This window comes from Candoia aspera, chromosome 2 (genome assembly GCF_035149785.1).
Source record: "Candoia aspera isolate rCanAsp1 chromosome 2, rCanAsp1.hap2, whole genome shotgun sequence".
Lineage (NCBI taxonomy): Eukaryota > Metazoa > Chordata > Lepidosauria > Squamata > Boidae > Candoia > Candoia aspera.
This window is the reverse complement of record NC_086154.1, coordinates 250,576,180-250,596,084: the sequence shown is the minus strand read 5'-3', so window position 1 is coordinate 250,596,084 and position 19,905 is coordinate 250,576,180. Positions and strand designations below refer to the sequence as shown.

General features: G+C 42.5%; 1 protein-coding gene across 2 annotated transcripts in view; it reads left to right on the top strand.

The window, feature by feature from the left end:
• The window catches only part of NEDD4L (NEDD4 like E3 ubiquitin protein ligase), a 284,464-nt gene that overhangs the window by 183,621 nt on the left and 80,938 nt on the right, over positions 1-19,905 (top strand). For both annotated transcript variants that reach the window (XM_063295785.1, XM_063295784.1), the window contains one exon: positions 14,099-14,149. In XM_063295785.1, coding sequence (XP_063151855.1) covers positions 14,099-14,149 — 51 coding nt within the window. The remainder of the gene's footprint in view (positions 1-14,098; positions 14,150-19,905) is intronic.

The window sequence follows — 19,905 nt, the reverse complement described above, 5'->3', positions numbered from 1 at the left end:
GGTATTAAAGCAACATTCACATTTTGCCATTCGTTTGGTCTGTTCCCTTCCTGTATCAAACACATTGTAAGTGTGATAGACTCTCATTTTGGTGCAGGCAGATAGTAAACTGTCATGTAACACTAAATGAAATCTGTACTCTAACACTGAGCATGAATGTGCTGGTCCAGGTCAGTAACCTTGAAGTGTTGTTTCCTCACATCAGCAGAGTCCTGTTCTAGGAATTTCAACACTTCCCACTCAATCCTGAAGTCTCACCTCCAACCTCCAAGCCATATGCCATTCTTATCTCCCTTGGTCTGTGATAGTGACACAGAACAGAAACAGATGTCAGAAGAACAATGATGCTAACATTTACACAAGTATTGGCCGTTCCAAAGGGCAGCGCACGTTGGTTGTTGTACTGCCAAGGTTTTTACTAACGGCTGCAACCAGTCCCTTGATGGGCCTTTTCAGCTGAGCGTGTGATCCTTGCCTTGCCATGCAGCTTTCTCACAAAGTTCAAAGCAAGATATAAATCAGAATCCCAGTTGCTGGTGCTAATATTTTCAGTCTTCTAATTCCCTTGGGTGATTTTGTGTGTGTGTGGAAGAGCATATCCTTAGCCTTTTCAAATACAATGTGAACTTTTGTCGGGAAGAGCGTGGGTGGGATTTATGAAGCAATGCTGAGAGAGATTTTTATGAAATGGGATGGGAGGATGTTAGCGGAGTGAGGGGACTTAAGTAAAACAGTTTCCTATTGTGCAGACTTCCAGACAAAATGATAAATGAAAGAAAATGGCAAGAAGAAAGAGAGCAATGGAAAAGCTGAACATGTATCAAGATAGGTAAAGGTAAAGGTTTCCCTTGACATAAAGTCCAGTCGTGTCCGACTCTAGGGGGCGGTGCTCATCTCCGTTTCTAAGCCTTGGAGCCGGCGTTGTCCGTAAGGACCCGTCCGTGGTCATGTGGCCAGCATGACGACACGGAACGCCGTTAACTTCCCGCCGAAGTGGTACCTATTGATCTACTCACATTTGCATGTTTTCGAACTGCTAGGTGAGCAGGAGCTGGGACTAGCAACGAGAGCTCACCCCGCCGCGCGGTTTCGAACTGCCGACCTTCCAATCGGCAGCTCAGCGGTTTAACCCGCAGCGCCACCGCGTCCCTCTTGTATCAAGATAGATTTGTGGAATATCATGTATTCTCAGTCTTGGCTTCTCAGAGTGGCGAGAAGCTTCAAGGGCAGTGCGTACCTGTAGTTGGCTTCCTGTTGAAGAGACAGCTGTTATAGTTGCATTTCAATTTATTTATATATAAACAAGTTTAGCAGGAAATCTATTGGCCCTATCAAATTCTCAGTGGCTCCCAAAGCAAAACCCAGTTCTGTTTTTTTCTCTTTCATTTCTCTCTTCCCAACTGGGATTTTCAGTTCTGTTCCTTTTCATTTCTTAGCATCTACACATTCATGCACAGAAGGACACAGAGACCTTCCTCAGTCTGCCTCGTCTATGGCAGGGGACCCAGGCATACACCTTCTTTGGATATCTGTTTTTATTTTTAAATCCCACATTTGATTAGAAACCACTCCAGTCATTAATTTGGTTCCTGATGAGCTGTTCAACTTTTTCAAATAAGAGGGCTACACTCAACAGTTGGATGGAGTGCAATGGGCCACACTTCAAAAAATAGCGGATGAAGCCAATATTTCAGCGTCAACATAACTGTAAAAACATTTTAATGTAATTAAAATTAAATATCGATAATATTCTTTTTATTTATACATAAACTGTGGTGGTAAAAGATGCCACCTCCCAATACACTTGTGAATCAGATATGGCGCAGTGGCCCAGTAAACCAAATTTATATTCTGCCCACTCTGGACACGCTGGGATTTGGAAAACAATGATGGTGAGCAAATAAACCCCATACACAACAAATCACACACACACACACACCCTCCGCCTTAAAAAGCAGCTGTATGTTAAGCTTCTCCCTGCAAGCTGGACCAGTTCAACAATTTAATTAAACCATTAAAATAGGTGGACAAGAATCAAGGAACTTCTGCTCAGGAGTATTATTGTGAAAAAGCTAGGAAGCCATTAGAAAAGAATTTTAGTGGTTGCTGTGCATCAAATGTGTTATTTATAGCAAAATTGGTGTTCAGATCCTTGTGTCTTAGGTTGTACATCTCATTGTTAAAGAGCTACCAGCTATCTGGCCTCCTAAAAAGCTTATGCTTGCTGTTGTTTTAATATCTCCTTAGTACCTTTCCTCTACTTATTTTTGTCTTGCTTGGGAAGCCAGGATTGTCATTTTAGGAGCAGCTGACTCTCACAAAGAGGTATAAGAACTTCATTCCAAGCACAGTCTTTTAAGCCTTAAATGAGAGAACGTTCCAGAAATAATATTAACTTATACCTTCATTCGTTAAAGTTAGGAACAAGCATCCAGAATCTGCATACAGAACTCTTCTTCTGTACTCACAAGCCCAGTAACTCCCTAGGATTGTTTGGAGGATAAATTCTGGAGAATATTGCATTAGGCTTCCAGGCGCAACTTAGCTCCTCTGCTTCTATATTTAAGATGTACTGTAAGTTAGGCTGATAGTGGAATCACAAATGCCAGCTTGATCACATTTCTTTTCAGGCAAAAGAGTGTTAACCATTTGGTTATTTTGTGCCTTTGTCCTGACAAAATAGGTTTTAAATTTTTCAGCTCTCCAAAACCCTTCATCAGGCAAGAAGGTAAATAAAGGGGAAGAAATGACTAGTGATTGCTGTTCTAAAATGCAACAAGAGAAGGCTGAAAACATTCAAATTAACCACTATAATAGCATCCAGGGCTAGGTGCAACCTGAAAACATCTCAGCTGGTGATAGGGGTCTAATCTGAATGTCCCTCTTTTCATCTTGTGACTGCACTTAAAGGCAGACTTTGTGGCTAGAACACCAGATATGTTTTTGCCTTCTTTCCAGCTACCTGCTTTACCATTTTCCCCAAAGCCTTCTGCAGAACATAAATGTTTGCATGCTAATTGCCTAATAAAAGTTTTCTTAATGTCAAAATTCATTTTATAAAGTTGGTCAGGCACTCTCAATGTATTTCATTTGTTCTTAGAAGCTGAGGGGAAAGATTCAAGGAACTGCTTGTCTGCTAACTGGGGAGAGCTGATTTAGCAGAATTAATAAAATATCTAGAATGTTGTTGCTGCCTTAGCTACCACTTTGCTTCCGCATTCACGGGGTCTCCTCGAGGAGAAATCAAAAAAATTCAAGATGGCCGTGACTGAGTGATGCATTTGTAATGCACACAGTTATGTCTGCCATCTTGACTTTTTTAACACACCCACGTACAACCCTTCACATAAAGTTCTAACTACTGTTATAACTTTGAAAGTCCTACATGGCTTGGGACTAGCCGGACTTGGCCCAGCCCATACGATCTTCAAGGGCATGAATGCTGAGTGTTCCCACACCATGGAAGGTGAAAGGCGTGGGAGGTTAGTGATGCAGCTGCTCTTCACCCTTTGGAACACCTTGCTTGCTGAGATGAAAAATGCCCCTAATCTTCTGGTTTTCAGGAAGAACTTAATTTATTTTTTATTCCACAGACCATTTGAGTGCTGATAGTCTTGGGCTGCTTTATTTAGTTAACTAGACTGTGAGAATTTCATTGTGTGATATTATAGAGTCCACTGGAATGGGGCAGCCAATACTTTTTAAATAAATAAATACATAAACTGCCTTGAGCCCTTTAGGAGATGATCTACTGTATAATAAGTATATAAATACATACATTGATAAAATAATACAGTTGAATTCCTTTAGTTGTCCATTCTGGGACAGGCCCCTTCTTTCTGTAACTTGTGATCTGCTCTCTGCTCTACCTTGTTTGGAGATGTCCAGGAACATAATACATTGTATTTAGATTCATTGCAATTGGAACACTAGTTGAGCCTTAAATATTATTGTAGTATCTATTTCCTGCAGTTACATAGGCCCAGTATGTTAGAAGCAAACAGATTTCTAAAACAGCAGGCAGTCACTAATTCTTCATTACAATCATTACAATCATTATTCCGTAAAATATTATTTAATGTGTGGAACAGAAAGTATTGCTGAAGACATAGTTCTTATCTCAGTAGCATTTCCGGATTCTTTAGGAGTGCAACTGGTGGACTGATCAGCATTGTTTATTTGGACTTTCAGAAGATCTTTGATAAAGCCAATCAAGAATTTTAGCTGTTGGAAGAGAAAGAGTTTTTAATAGACTGATGGCTGGTTAAAGAACAGAAAGGAAAGAATGAATAAATTGACAGTCGGATGTTGAAATGTGATTAATGGAGACCTCCTGGGATCTGAAACTATTGCTTTTTAACTTTCCTAAATCTTCTAAAATTAGACTTGAGAGTGAAGTGCTCAAATTTGCAGATAATTCCAGAGGGTAGTTAAAACACAAAGAAAATAGCTTCAAAGGGAACTCTTCAAATTGAATGGGCCTTAACATGACAAAGGTCGTTCAAAGTAAGCAAATGGAAAATAATGGACATAGGAGGAAAAATGATTACCACATAAAGAATGATAGAGTCTGAACTGATGGTTCACCACAAAAGGTTACCTTAGGGTTATTTTAGATAGCCCTGTGAAAAAAGTCAACCCAGTTTACTTTTGCTGTCAAAAAAGAAAACACAATGGAGTAAAAAATAGCATTATTTATTTATCAAACTTATACGGCTGCCAATCTCACACAAGGTGACTGGGTGGCATACAATAAAAACAACAATTAAAACATATTATAAAAGCCACTTGAAACAATTAAATTAGTTAAACATAAATAAGAATAATAACAATATTGCTGGTATCATAATGCCTTTGTACATAACAGTGGTGCAAAGGCTCTAGGAAGCTCTGATTTTGGAGAACGTTGTAAAGCTTCAAAAGTTCAAAGAAGCCCTCGAAAGACCAACAAACAATAGAGTAATTATAAATACATTTTAGAGGTATATGAAATTATATGTGGTTTTCATTGTAAGACTAGAATCCAGAGAACTGGGATCTAACCCACCTGGGCTGGATTTCATACTACAAATTGAAACGATAATAATCAGTGCTGGTTACCTCTGAGTTGTCAAGAGCAACAAGGGTGTAGTCCTCCTCAGAGATGATAACCTCCTTGAGGGCTATTGATACTGATGGTGGAGTTTAAGGAGGAACTAGGTTTTTGCATTGAAAGGGAGAAAATTATATACAATGCTAGTTCAGTGAATTTTGAAGGAATATATGGATTTGTGAAATTTAATAAGACTATCTCAGGTTGTAATGGAATTAGAACCTTCAAAATCTGTTCCATTCTGCTATCAATTACTATCCAGTATTGTTGGGCTTTACAGCATTGCCACCACATGTGAAAAAGGATCCAATCTGTTTGTTACATTTCCAGCATTTTTTAGAAAAGGGATGATTCATTTCGTCAATCAATACTAGAGTAGTGTACCAATGGTAGAATATCTTATACCAATTCTAAGTATGATGTTCAAAATACATGTAGTACTTTTCTTCCACTGAAATTCCCACTGTTTTATCTCTATGACTATGTTCAAATTCTGCAGAGAAACCATGCATCTTTTGTATACTGTCGGTCTGTTTCATACACTGGGGTGTGAATGTACCTCTTGTGGCTTTATAGACTCTGCCTTCTTCCTTGGCATGGAGTTTCACAGTGCACTAAACCAAAAACACAAACCCCATGATGGATTATGTATGAACCATAAAAGAAAAATGGAAGGATAAGGTGGAAAATAGCAAGTAACAATTTGTATGGAAAGAATAATTGTAAGAAAAAATTGGGAGAGGACTATTTGTGTGTACCTTTCTATCCAAGTTTCAGGTAATACTTTTGCATCTAAAAGCATAGTAGACAATACTTCAGAATCTTCTCCAAAATTGGAATTTACCTTCAGTGAGCAATCCTTCAGAAAAGGTGGTGTGGGGAAAAATATCTTTTGTTTTGATCCTTCTCAACTGATACCAAAAGGCCATGAGTTGCTTAATAAGGTACTTTATATAGGGTAACTGTTACCGAGACTTGTTTGAAAAGGAGAAGAAATGCTTCAGTCAATTAACAATCACTTAACACATAGCTGTGCCAGTTGTTTTAGGTGAACATACAGCTGACTGCTTTTGGTTGGAAGTAAACATAATATTAATAAACTACAGAGAAGCAACATGTTAAAATTGCAGCAATGATTCTGTGAAGATATGTTTGGTCACAAAGTATACTGCACGGTGCATTCTACAAATAGTTGCTTTTTCTTTGTTCAGCACTGTTGAAACTGTCGTGGCATTTAAGAATTACTACATTTTACATTGGACTTGGAGAGGTCTCAGTTTAGTCCCTCCTAATGCTTAAGATATAAATTGACAGCCACATTTATTTTATGACCACTTCCATGTAATGCGCTGCCTTCTCTTTTGTAAGAAAGCTGTAACTAGAAATTTAACATAACATTGTTCTCTCCTTTACTTGCCTGTAACATAAATATAATGTTGTGCATGCACTGCATCTGGCATTGTCTCATATGTAAAGGAGATATATCTATTTGTCAGATTGCTATTCCACCTTTATTTTGTAGAAGTTCCATGCTTCCTCTTCCTATCTTCCCCACAACAACAACCCTGTGAGGTGGGTTGGGCAGGGAGAGAATTACTGGCCCAAAGTCATCCATTTGACTTCCATGCCTAAGAAGGACCAGAGGGCTAGAAGTTATAATCGCTCAGTTCTTTCCTGCCTTTCTTCCTCTGCAAACACATGATTCTTCAGAAGGGAAATTGGAGACAATTTTGACAAGCCAGTTTGGTGTAGTGGTTAAGGCAGTGTTTCCCAACCTTGACTCATGGTCACCCGGTTTCCAGCCTGATGCCTTAACCCAGTGTTTCTCAACCTTGACAAGTTTAAACTGTGTGGACTTCAACTCCCAGAATTCCCCGGCCAGCCATTGAAGTTGAAGTCCGCACAGCTTAAACTTGTCAAGGTTGAGAAACACTGGGTTAAGGCATCAGGCTGGAAGCCGGGTGACCATGAGTTCTAGTCCTGCCTTGGGCACAAAGCCAGCTGGGTGACCTTGGGCCAGTCACTCTCTCTCAGCCCTAGGAAGGAGGCAGTAGCAAACCACTTCTGAAAAACCTTGCCAAGAAAACTGCAGGGACTTGTCGCCAGGAGTCAACACTAACTTGGAGCCCCCCGCAAAAATTCTACCCCAAATAGTGGTGCAATGGATTAATTGATTATAATTCTGTTAATTGATTTTTGTTTTCAGTCTTCTGATATTAATACTGTAAAGCATTCATAGTCTCCAGAAGCAGAGCAGCATATAAATTGTAATAATATATATATGCATACACATACATGGGGCATCCATGGAGGGCATCAAAAAAAGTCAAGATAACAACTATGACCAGATAATTAAAGCCTTGCCCCCTGTTAACGTGCGTCACAACATACCTAAAATAGGGGTGGGCTTTGACTGCATGGTTACGGACCCCATATTAACTTTTTTGGACCCCTGCAGACACCTCTGCACATACACGTAACACATACACAGATGTACTGTATGTGTGAATATGTGTTTGTGTAACGGATACAGTGATGTAGGTGATAACTTTAGGTGGTAGGAGGCATTGGCAGCATTTTAGCACCTTAAAAACAGCTACAAGAACGTCAGTTATCTGAAGTTATGGCGATTTGATTTGTTCGTTGATTTGCGATGTGTGATTTCTGCAGTATACAAAGGTGACAGATATTTCTGACTAATGAGAAGAATCCCCTTAGTGTGATTTAACAAGCAGTTACACTATATTTGGAGTGTAGTCTTAGAGGGAACAGGACAGAGCATTGCTTTAAAAGCTGCAATTTTGTTTTTGCAGAAGATGAGCTAGCTTTTTTCTTGAAAAGCAGCAAGGTTGTCCGTTTTGCTGGATCATAGCTTCATGTTTCAGCACAATCCTGTGAACAGTTAATCAGATGAAAGTCCTAATCTTCTATCTTGAACTCAATGTTAAATGACTATATTGGATTACAGCCTTAATCTTTGCAGTACGTATTGCTGAAGACTCAGTAGCAGTAGCAACAATGGATCCAAAGTCGTAGGCTTGGGAAAGGACTGAATTTAAAACTGAGAAACCTAATTTTTTTACTTCTAACTCATTAAACTTACTGGATCACCATTAGCAAATCATCATATCTTGCCCTGCCCTGTCCTATTTCATCTCGTAAACCAGCCATTAGTTCCTCTTTTAGATATTCATCACTGTATTTCCAATTCACACTTACTTTTGGGTTCCTTAGGAGGCAGTATGTGACTGACTTCATCCTTACGGGGAATCATCAGATGTACGTAACTAGGGGACAATTCTGATAAGGATGAAACAGCTCATGTGCTGCTTCCTGTGGCCAATATAATGAAAACACCACACTATGTAAAAATGGAGAATTTTCCCCCTCCTCAACAAGGGGTAGAAATCAAGTAAAACCTCATAAACAGGAACATAACATACATCTCTCTCTCTCCCCCTCCCTCTCCCTCTCCCCCCCCCTCTCTCTCAGAACGTAAAGAAAACTGGACTGTATGTATTATTCTGACAGATTCTTTTGGGGTTCCTTGTGCTAGATTGTAGTGAATCTGCTCATTTCATTCTTGTGAACCAATTTACTGTCAGAACATATGGGGAGGTAGGAACTAAATCACTGAGAAGGTGCTCTTCAGTAGACCATCAAGGTACAGAAGAAACAAGGGTTGAGTTGCCAAGCAAGTACTCTCCTGTGAATGTGGGGAGGCTACAGTCAACCACCACATGGACCTCAACTGACCATCTGTGATCTGTACCCCACACTTTAATTTAGGTGTTGCTGACCATATTTTTCTCTCCCCCTACTTCAGTTTACTGGAATAAGCAATTGAAATTCAAGTCATTTTGCTTTTTCTTAGCTATAATGGGCAGTTTCTGGTTTGACATAATAATTGAATATGTCAGAAGCCAAGGTCTAATTTTAGTTTTTATTTTGAATGAAGAAGCAGAGTTTAATTTAGGCAGAGAGTGATACATTTAGACCTAAAGAATGTATAGTCATTTCCAAGTCAAGCTTGACTCCTGATGACTTACACAGACACATCCATGCAGTTTCCCTGGTGTGATATAGCAATGAATTGTCATTGCCTTATTCTGGTTTTTTTTTTTTTTTGACTTCCTGGTACTTGACTTCCCAGATTATTTCCTCATCCAGACCTTAACCAGGACTGGCCCTGTTTGGCTTTCTAGATCAGCCAGAGTCTCTATAGTCCCCATGAATGTACCAAGGATAATTCAGAAAAACTTGTAGCAAACAGTAACTAGCCTGGGGCAATACATGAACCAACTTGCACCCAGTCTCATGGCTTCTATTTGCATTTATTATATCAATTTTCTTGACCTTTAAAAGCAACATTTTAAAACAACTTAAGGAAAAAACCTGCAGGAACTTATAGCCTAAATATGAAATAGGTTAGACAACAGAAGAAAAGGAGAAGAGGAAAATTGGAATGTAGGCTGTAGGAGGTCAAAAGAACCAGCTCAAAATATTTTGCCAATTAAGGTGAATTAGATGGTGTTTCTCTTTCTCTCTCTCTCTCTCTCTCTCTCTCTCTCCCCTCCTCCAGTGGTATCAGAATTGAAAGAGATCATTGAGGTTATCAGAGTCAACACTGCTCAGTGCAGGAATCCAGTTTAAAATGTCCCCAACAGATTGAATGCCCAGCTTCTCCCTCAGCACATCCAACAACTTCCTGCCTTGCTTGGTAATTGGTTCCAATGTCAAATTATTCTAATGGTTAGGAAGTTTTTCCTAACATTCAATCAGATTCATCTGTAGAATCCAATCAGACAGGAAATTGTTTAAATTCCTGCATTTACTGTATATCCCTGTGGCGTAGGGTTAAGTGGGACATTCTTGAACCAAAACAGCTAAGGAAGGAAAGTATATTCCTGCCAGTTGATGTTCTGTGTTTCCAATCCGAATTATTTGCTCTTAATTATGCAGGAAGGATAAAAGCGGAAGCACACTACAGGTGGAATGAAACATGAAGTTTGGAGGCAACTCTCTTAGGCTATTTCTGAGACCAGTGTTTCTCAACCTTGGCAACTTTAAGATGTGTGGACTTCAATTCCCAGAATTCTGCTTTCAACAGAATTCTGTTTGATTCTGTTTTCATTAACCGTGCAAATAACACCAGTGGGGTGGTTCCCAGCTAGAGAAGTATGGTGTTTCTTTGTGTATGGTGGTGTACACAAAGAGTTCCTTCCATAATAGGAAATGACACGATAAGGAGACATATACACACACAGATAGAAATGCACAGAACCTTATTTCTTCAGGAGCAAAATAAAAATGGAAAATCTAAAAAAATTGAAATGGGAGATCCTATTCTATATTGTTCCAGAGGCCTTTTTTTTTTTTTCTTCAGATTTTCTGGCTAAAAAAACAAGCTAGCTAATTAATATGTTGTTGTTTTCAGTGTCACATTAGGGTAAAGCTGACATGCATTTTAAGATTGTAAAACCCTGGCTGCACCCATGTGTATCACTAAGCCAGAATTATTTATCTGTGATTTCTTAAGCAAACCATAACATGTTTGTTTGCACGGGATGCTAAGTCCTAATGGGCGAGTTCACACATCACATTAAATCCAAACCAAATGAATTAAGGTTTGATGAAGTGTGGGAATTAGCCATTGCGTTAGCTTACACTTCACGTTTCTAAATGCTTTCTAATAACTCTGTTCTATAGGCAAGTCTGGATTCCGATTACCTAGACAGGTACAATTCAGGTTTCTCTGCTTCAGGGTCTTTCATTTTCTGTAATGTGAAGAAAGGGACCTGTACTTAAAAACATACTCACCAAGTATAACAAAAATGTGAAAATACGAACAAGCAAAACTTCAGCTCTCTAAAGTGTGTGAGAATAAACATTTTTGTGATACGATGCTCTTTTTCGGCTTTGTGGATATTAATTGCATTATGGGCCTCTGTTGGTGAAGTGAAACTCTTCTCGGGTTCTGAATTTGCACTGCTGAGATTGCAAGTTTTCAGGTTTACCAGATGGGAATAGGGAGATTGTTTATAATAGTTACGCAGAGTTCTGTGTAGCGGCATCTTTGTACCTCCCTTCTGTTTTCATCTGCCAAAATACTCTCAGATGTTAGAGATTGTCTGTTCTTCGCTATCTTAAAATAAATACCGTCTACAGGCCTTTCTTTGTGTGGTAGTTAAAATGCTTTCCAGCCATTCTTGAGCAGACAGAAAACTATACCAAAATAGGTTTTTTGTGCTCACCACTGATTCCTATCTTGTCTGCATGGCCACTGTTCTGGTGTGCTGCTGGGTGCTGGTGGTGCTGTTATGAATTTGGGGATGCAGGACAAGTCAAGCGAAATCATTGGTGTAAGCCTGGGCCATTGCTGCCCTCCTGCTTTCTGAATGTTAGCAGCATGAAAAGCCATCTGCTAATCACAAGGCCGTTGTGACTGGGGGATGGATTTAAAAAATGGCTAGACTTGCAGGTTAGCCATTTGCAGAACCTGGTATCTCCCCAAACCTGACAGACAGCTGATCCACAGGGAGAAGAATCTGCTTGGCAAAATGGGAAAGGTTCTCCCATTTTACTTGGCAGCTCCAGCGATCACCTGCCGGATGTTTTGTTTTGATTTTCCCTAAGCTAATCCCACTGTCAGACAAACCTGCTGGACAGCTGATTCACAGATAGAAAGGTAGCATTTTTAATTGACAGAACCAAAGCATGTCCTTCCTACTAGATTTTATAGGGCAAGTAGAAACTACCAGAGAGAAGTGGTCCTTCAAGGCTCCAGGGCCCATGCCGTGAATTGCACCCTGAAGCCTATTGGGAGCCAGTCAGTGCAGCTCACCTAGCAAAGGTGTTACATGGGTGAACAGGAAGCACCAAGAACTGCCTCTACCATTGCATTTTGAACCAACTGCAGCTTCCAGATGTTCTTCAAGGTAGCCCAAATAGACTACATTACAATACTCCATGGGACCAAGGCATGAGTGACCATGTGCAGTACTCTTCAGTCCAGGAAAGGGCACAATTCATGGACAACTAAAGCTGTGCGTAGCCTTCCTGGCCACAGCTGCCACCTCCTTAAACAGGAGCCATGAATCCAGAGGACCCCCAAATTGCACACCAGTTGTGTCTGGGGGAGTGCAATCTCAGCCAGAACTAATGATGGAAAATCCCTGGATCTGGGGAGCCCTAAAAGCCAAAGCTACTCAGTCTTGCTAGAGCCTGTTCTTCCTCATCCAAGCCCTTTCAACCTCCAGATACCAGGATAGAGGAGCAGTATACAACTGGGTATCATCAGCATGCTGATGATACTGTACTCTATACTATGGAATGATCTCACCCAATGGCTTCATGTAGATGTTAAATAGGAGCAAGGAGAGTGTCAAGCCCTTGATCATAACTGGCTGAAACTTACCCTGGAAGAAGAAATAGACCCGGCACAAGACTGTACCCCTAGAACTAACCCCTAAAGCTGGTCCAGAAGCCGGTCCATCATGAGGACAGCAGGAAAAAAAAAGTTGCTAGGGCATGTTTTATCCATATTTAGATGCACGTGGGGAAAGGCTGTAATATATTCCAAGCCCCTTCCAGTCCATATCCAGTAATCATTAGCACTGGACTGGCAGTTGGTTTAATTTCAGTTGTGATTATAGATTAGAGTCCTCCACTGTATCTGAGCAATAGATACAGGGCAGCTATTTCAGTAGAGGTTTGCAAAGGGGTTAGAAGTAGCTAGGAGATTAGTTTTGCCACTCCCGCAATGTCTGATATCTGAGGCAATTGCCTCAAACTGCCTGATGGTAGGGTCAGCCTTATCAGTAGATCAAACAGGAAACACGACCAGATGAGCTAATTGTACTTTGTTGTAAAGCTACATTAACAGAATCTTGCAAGTCTGAAAGTACAACTCTCCCGCTGCCTCCTTTACAGATTGAGAAACTAGGGAGGGTCCCTTCTGAGCCTCTTGCCCCTCCGACTATCCAGCTGCGGGCTGTGCTGTCTCTTACCTGACCAATCCCTAGGCAGCATCTCTTCACCCCATCTCTCAAGGTCATTCCCACATTCCATTACAGGTAGGGCCAGCCCTGGCATTCCCAATCCAGAGTTTACTGTCAAACGGGAAAGGGCTGTAGTTAAATTGCAGAGCACATTTTCCATGCAGAAGTCAAATCTTGGCATCTCTAGAAGATTCTTGTCAGGAGATCCATGCAGTGAAGGTAATATTAAGTTAGTGGAACCCAAAATTTGCCTCAGCTTCCTGTGTTTCAGATATGCACACACAATTTATCTCTGTATAGCCTGTCTGCCTGCCTTCCTGGAGAAATTGCTTGGTGCTTTCCATATGTGAGCTAGATCTGTCTACTGCAGCAAACAGGGAAGATGACATGTACAGGAAAGGAGTGTTCACGTAATTCTTAAATGAGACATTAATCTTTTCAGACAGAATAACTTGCTTTTCCCAGCATGAAAATCCTGATAATCATTGGGAACACCCTGGAGTGCACATTGTACATATATATAACACTGCTGCTGCTGCTGTTGTTATTATTACTATTATTATTATTATTATTATTAAAATTATCATTAAAGAGTAGAGTGCCTGTTTTGAGATCAGTCAAAGAAAATAAAATGATCAGTCACTTCATCTAATTCCAAGATTTAGTGCTGCAGCTCTTTTTGTGGCTTGCTTGAATTTAAGGGGGGAAATAAAAGTATTTCCAAGTTAATATTAGCTTTAGGCTCTCTCTCTCTCTCTCTCTCTCTCTCTCTCTCTCTGTGTGTGTGTGTGTGTGTGTGTGTGTGTGTGCGTACTCAGGCTGCACAAGGACAAAAACAATATAAGAAATACAGGTAGCTGGAATTCTCTGACAAATCCAAGATTTTGGAATGTACAATAATTACACTATAATTCAAGGTGATTACAAAAACTGACTTGAAATTAATGCCAGTGACTACACTGATTTAATAACAAATCATTTTAAGTCTTTTCTGTTTCATTAACAGACCAGAGACGACTTTCTGGGTCAAGTGGATGTGCCACTTAATCATCTTCCGGTAAGATTTTTTACTTCTCTCATCCCTCTGTTTTGTAGAAGGTAATGGAAGAATGATCTAAGTCAAAGGTAGGCAGAGTGTCATGTTCACTGTTTCAGTGTAGTTTATACATCATAACATTTCACATGCCATGGTGCTGACGCGTGTTTTTGTTTGGGAGGGAGCTGCTGTGAAACCTTGTACCAAGCTCTGTATCTGTATTCATTACAATGGAATGTGTTTGGGTTATGTTCTCTGTTCAAGGACTTTTCCCGCAGACCATCAGAAACCGTTAGGAGCACCTGGGATTGTGAACTCGAGAAGATTCTACGGGGAGAGGGATTTCATTCGCACCGAGGGTTTTTAGTTTGTATTTGGCGCGCTTTCATCATTCTCAGCTTTCTTTGTGATCCTGCACACTATTCTTTAATAAATCAGATATCTTTGAATTCCTGCTCATGAGTCTGATAGTGTTTTAGAATAGGCAACCATTACATAAAGCTGAGAATCACCAAAGTTGTACCATTAGCTTCTACCAAGATTAGTTCTTGCGAGGGAAAATAGTTAACGATGGCCAAGTCCAAGCTCATGACCGGGGGACTTGAGGAGACGGCTAGCTTGATGCCCGAGTCAACGGTCAAGAGCGGAGAACTGAGCCTCACCCCAGAACCTTCAGATTTCTGGGATGAATTGAGTTCCAGTCCTGAGGTGGAGGAATCTGACAATGGGGGAGAACCAGAGCAACTGGCACCCAGCGAATTGCTCACAGAGTTGATCACCTGGGATGAAGTGGGAGAACCCCAGCCAGGGACGTCCCAGGCATCCCGGAAGTATTGGTTCCTGCTAACCCCAGACAAAGAATCTACTACGGTGTCCACAGAGAGAAAGCCGAACACGCGATGGAGAGAGGGCTCTCAAACCCCTGAGAGACTAAGAGTGGTGGAAGCCAAAATAGAATCGATAGAGTACATGTTAAGAAACCTGTCTCTATCACTGGAGGAGCAGGGGAGACGCGGAGGAGATCCCAGCTTCCCGCAACCATCCCCCATCCTCCCATCCGGGCTGCCGGCAGAGCGGGGCTGGAGACGGCTCCGGGACGAATCTCCACCCCACAGGGCTTGATCACCAGTGTCCCCACCCCGAAGAGGGAAAGCTAGTGTAACCTGGGGCCCAACCACTCAAGTAGCTGCCGATTCTGCTCCAACCGGACTGGGGGTGAGAGACTTTTCTGTCAAGTTTGATGGGGATCCAACAAAGTTATCTTTCTTTTTAACTAATGCTAAAAGTTACATGAGGCAGTTTGGAGCATACTTCCCTTCTGAAGAGGCTAAGATAACTGCCATTGCCACCAAGTTGAAGGGACGAGCGACTGACTGGTATGTTCAATTAAGTGACACTGACTCCCCTGCACTTGATTATTTTGATGAATTCATGTGGGCTTTAAAGCTGCATTTTGAGGATCCTCTGGCCAAGGCAAGAGCTAAGCAGGCGCTGAAGGATCTTACCCAGGGCCAAATGTCCGTAGCTGATTATGCCCTAGAGTTTAAGGCTCTAGCTGGGAAAATCCCCGACTGGTCTCAGTCAATCTTAATAGAACGGTTTAAAGAGGGACTCAACCAGGACGTCCTACAGTGGGCGTTGTGTAGAGACAACCCAGAATCATTGTATGAATGGATCTGTCTGGCAGGCAAGGCTGAGCATGCTCAGCATAACTTCATGCACGCTAGAAGATCTGAAAGACCACCGGCCACCATGAGGAGACCCCGAAGTGCTGTGACTGCTGCCCGGCCAAGCTATAGAGCCTGGGATGAGGAGAGAGATAGGTGCTACACGAGGGGTCAGTGTCTCCAATGCAGAAAGGAAGGGCATCGAGCAGCTGATTGCCCAAACACCAAGGCTGGGGATCGAGTGGGGAAGCCGCCAGCCAAATCGCCCCCACCCCTCGCGGCGGATGACAGCAGCCAAGGGTGCAGCCGACGCTGAGGAAGTATTCTACTTCTTGGGAGAGGCTGAAGACAACTCTAAGGAGCTGGGGGGAAACGCCAGCCATCTGCCATGAAAAGCGTCTGCGGGCAGGTGGAGGAGGATGGACGTGAAGATGCTATGGTGAGTGCTGACTGTCCCACTTTAGCAGTAAAAGTGAAATTGGGCTCCTGCACGAAAACTGCAGGGGTCTGGGCTTTAGTTGACTCTGGGTGTTCCAGGTGTCTAATTCACCCTGATCTGGTTGCTGCTTTGGACCTGCCTAGCTTTCCCCTCCAGCAGCCTTTGATCTTCACTCAGTTGGATGGTTCAACGGCGGGGGGGGGGGCAGCAACCCATTTCACTGGAATTGTCGCAATGCAAATGGGCAGCCACCATGAGACTTTGAAATTTGTTGTAGCACCTGTTGGCAATCCCTTGGTAATTCTGGGGATCCCCTGGTTGACCTATCGAAGCCCCTATATAAACTGGGAACACAGAACTGTGACTTTTGAAGATGAGTTTTACCAAGCTCCCACAGCGGAGAGAGCTGCACGTGCGGGGGTTGGAAGGGCTGCGATCGCCACGCCGCGCCCTAACTTGGCACATTTAGAAGGCTTGCCTGATCGATACCAAGACTTTGCAGACATATTTGGGGAAATGGAAGCAGATCAGCTACCCCCCCCCACCGGAAAACTGACTGTGCAATAGAGTTGGTTCCCAATGCTCAATTACCCAAGCCAAAAATTTATCCAATGACTCAGAAGAAGCTTGAGGCATTACGGGACTTTATTGACAAAAATCTGTCAAGGGGATTTATTGAACCTGCTAATTCCCCAGTTGGGGCCCCTCTGCTATTCCAGGAAAAGAAAGATGGCATGCTTCGACTTTGTAAGGACTATCGAGAGTTAAATTCTGTCTCAATTCTCAACAAGTACCCTCTTCCGCTCATGAAGAACATGTTAGCTCATTTGTCAAAGGGCAAGATTTTCTCCAAGCTCGATCTTCGCGAAGCCTATTTCCGCATCCGCATATGAGCTGGGGATGAGTGGAAAGCTGCTTTTAATTGCCCACTAGGATCGTTTCAGTACAAAGTCCTTCCTTTTGGGTTAGCAGGGGCACCCGGATGCAGTTGATTAATGAAGTTTTACATGCTCATTTGTTTAAAGGGGTCCTGGTTTACTTAGATGATGTTCTCATTTATACTGAAACCAAGGAGGAACACAAACGCCTCCTCAAACAGGTGTTACGCAAGCTTAGAGATGCCAAACTCTATGCCAAACTTTCCAAGTGTGAATTTCACAAGACCCAACTTGACTATCTGGGCTATTGGGTGTCTGACAAGGGCATTGAAATGGACCCTGCAAAAATTCAGGTGATTCTAAGTTGGGAACGTCCCCGCACCCGGAGGCAATTGCAAAGTTTCCTCAGGTTCAGTAATTACTGTCGCCAATTTATCCAGGGGTTCGCTGAGATTGCTTTGCCCCTCACTGATTTGCTCCATACCAAGGGCTTGGGGGAGACACGCAAAGTAAAAAACCCTGGGGCAGTGCTGAATTGGACACCTGAATCCCAGGCAGCATTTGAAAAACTGAAATCCCTTTTCACTGCTGAGCCTATTCTACAGCACCCCGATCCCGAACGCCCCTCTGTGGTCCAAGTTGATGCCTCTAACTCCTCAGTCGGGGCTATTTTGTTACAGAGGGATTCTGAAAATCATTTAAACCTTGCGCTTATCTGTCCAGGAAATTTTCTGAAACCGAACACCATTGGCATGTTTGGGAAAAGGAGGCGTTTGCTGTAAAAGCCGCTTTAGAAACCTGGCGTCACCTCCTTGAAGGCGCTAAATGCCCTTTCGAGGTTTGGACCGATCACAGGAATTTGGAGGCCCTCCGCAGCCCCTGGCGTCTCAGTCTTAAACAAATTCGCTGGGCTCAGTTTTTCAGTTGTTTCAATTTCCAGTTAAAATTTATCCCGGGAAAGAAAAACTTTCTGGCAGATGCTTTGTCGCGTTTACCTCAGGACTTTGACCAGGGGGGCAGATGTGGTTGGGACTGTTCTCACTGAGCCACAACTGGGCTTGGTTGCTGTCACTCGGAGCCAGATCCATGCACGGGCAACCCCGCCCCCAGCTCAGTCTGAAAAGCAGAAAGTGCAAGTGCCTTCTCAGTTACAGAGGGACTTTATCCAGGCACTGAAATCTGACACTTGGTTGCTAGCTAATAGAGACAATGTTTCTTTTGAAAACAGTCTGGCATGGGTGGACCACCACCTTTATGTGCCTGAAGCTTTAAGAGCTGATGTTTTGCATCGTTCCCATGATGATAAACTTGCTGGACACTTTGGTTTTGTAAAAACCCTACATTTGGTTCGCTGCCAATTTTGGTGGCCAACATTGAGACATGACGTAAAAGATTATGTTGCTTCCTGTCCTGTTTGTGCCATGTCAAAACAGAAAGGGGGGAAACCACAGGGGCTTTTACAGCCAGTGGCCAATCCTACCCATCTGTGGGATGCGATTTCTATGGATTTTATTGTGGATCTTCCTCCCAGTCAGAAAAAAACTTATTTGGGTTGTAAAAGATTTTTTCTCCAAGCAAGCGCATTTCATTCCCTGTGCCTCCCTCCTGTCAGCCCCACAATTGGCACGCCTATTTCTCCTCCATATCTACCGCCTCCACGGTAGCCCCTCCCGTTTGGTCAGTGACTGCGGGACACAGTTTACTTCCCAGTTTTGGAAATCATTTTTAAAATTGATTGGCACCAAACAAACGCTGTCTACTTCTTCCCATCCTGAGACTGACGGTTCTACTGAGATTTTGAACTCCACTCTTGAACAATTTCTTAGAGCATACATTAACTACCATCAGGACGATTGGGTGGAGTTATTACCTTTTGCTGAAGTGGCTTACAACAATGCCGTCCATCAAAGTACCGGACAAACCCCTTTTCGTGTGGTTTCTGGTCACGACTTTGTTCCCATCCCTGAACTGCCACAGCCCCCTTCCCAAACATGTTCTGCATCTGACTGGGCTGTTAAGCTGTCTGATTCCTGGCCGGTGATTCAACAAGCTTTGGCTGATGCCCAAGCTGCTTACAAGTTCCAAGCCGATAAGCATCGTTCCTTACAACATGACTTCAAGGTTGGGGATCAGGTGTATCTATCTACTAAATTTATCAAGTCACCACAACCCTCTAAAAAACTCGCTCCCAAGTTCATTGGTCCTTTCCCTATTGTTGATCTTATCAATCCAGTTACTGTTAAATTGGACCTGCCTCACAATTTGAAACGTTTGCACCCTGTTTTCCATTGCAGCTTGCTTAAGCCTATGCACCGCTCCTCACGCTGGCATCTTCAACTTCCTCCTCCTGCTCCAATCATGATTGATGGCCAAGAACACTTTGAAGTCAAGGATATTGTTGATTCTCGCAAGCTTCGAGGCACCCTTCAGTATCTGGTCCGATGGAAACACTTTCCTCATCCTGAATGGGTGTCTGCCCGTCATGTTAATGCTCCTGATTTAGTTCGCTGTTTCCACCTTGCTTACCCTTTGAAGCCTGCTGCTTAATGTGTTCTTTCTTTTGAGGGGGCAGTATGTCATGTTCACTGTTTCAATGTACAGTATACATCGTAGCGTTTCACATGCCATGGCGCTGACGCACGTTTCTGTTTGGGAGGGAGCTGCTGTGAAACCTTCTACCAAGCTCTGTATCTGTATTCATTACAATGGAATGTGTTTGGGTTATGTTCTCTGTTCAAGGACTTTTCCCGCAGACCATCAGAAACCGTTAGGAGCACCTGGGGTTGTGAACTT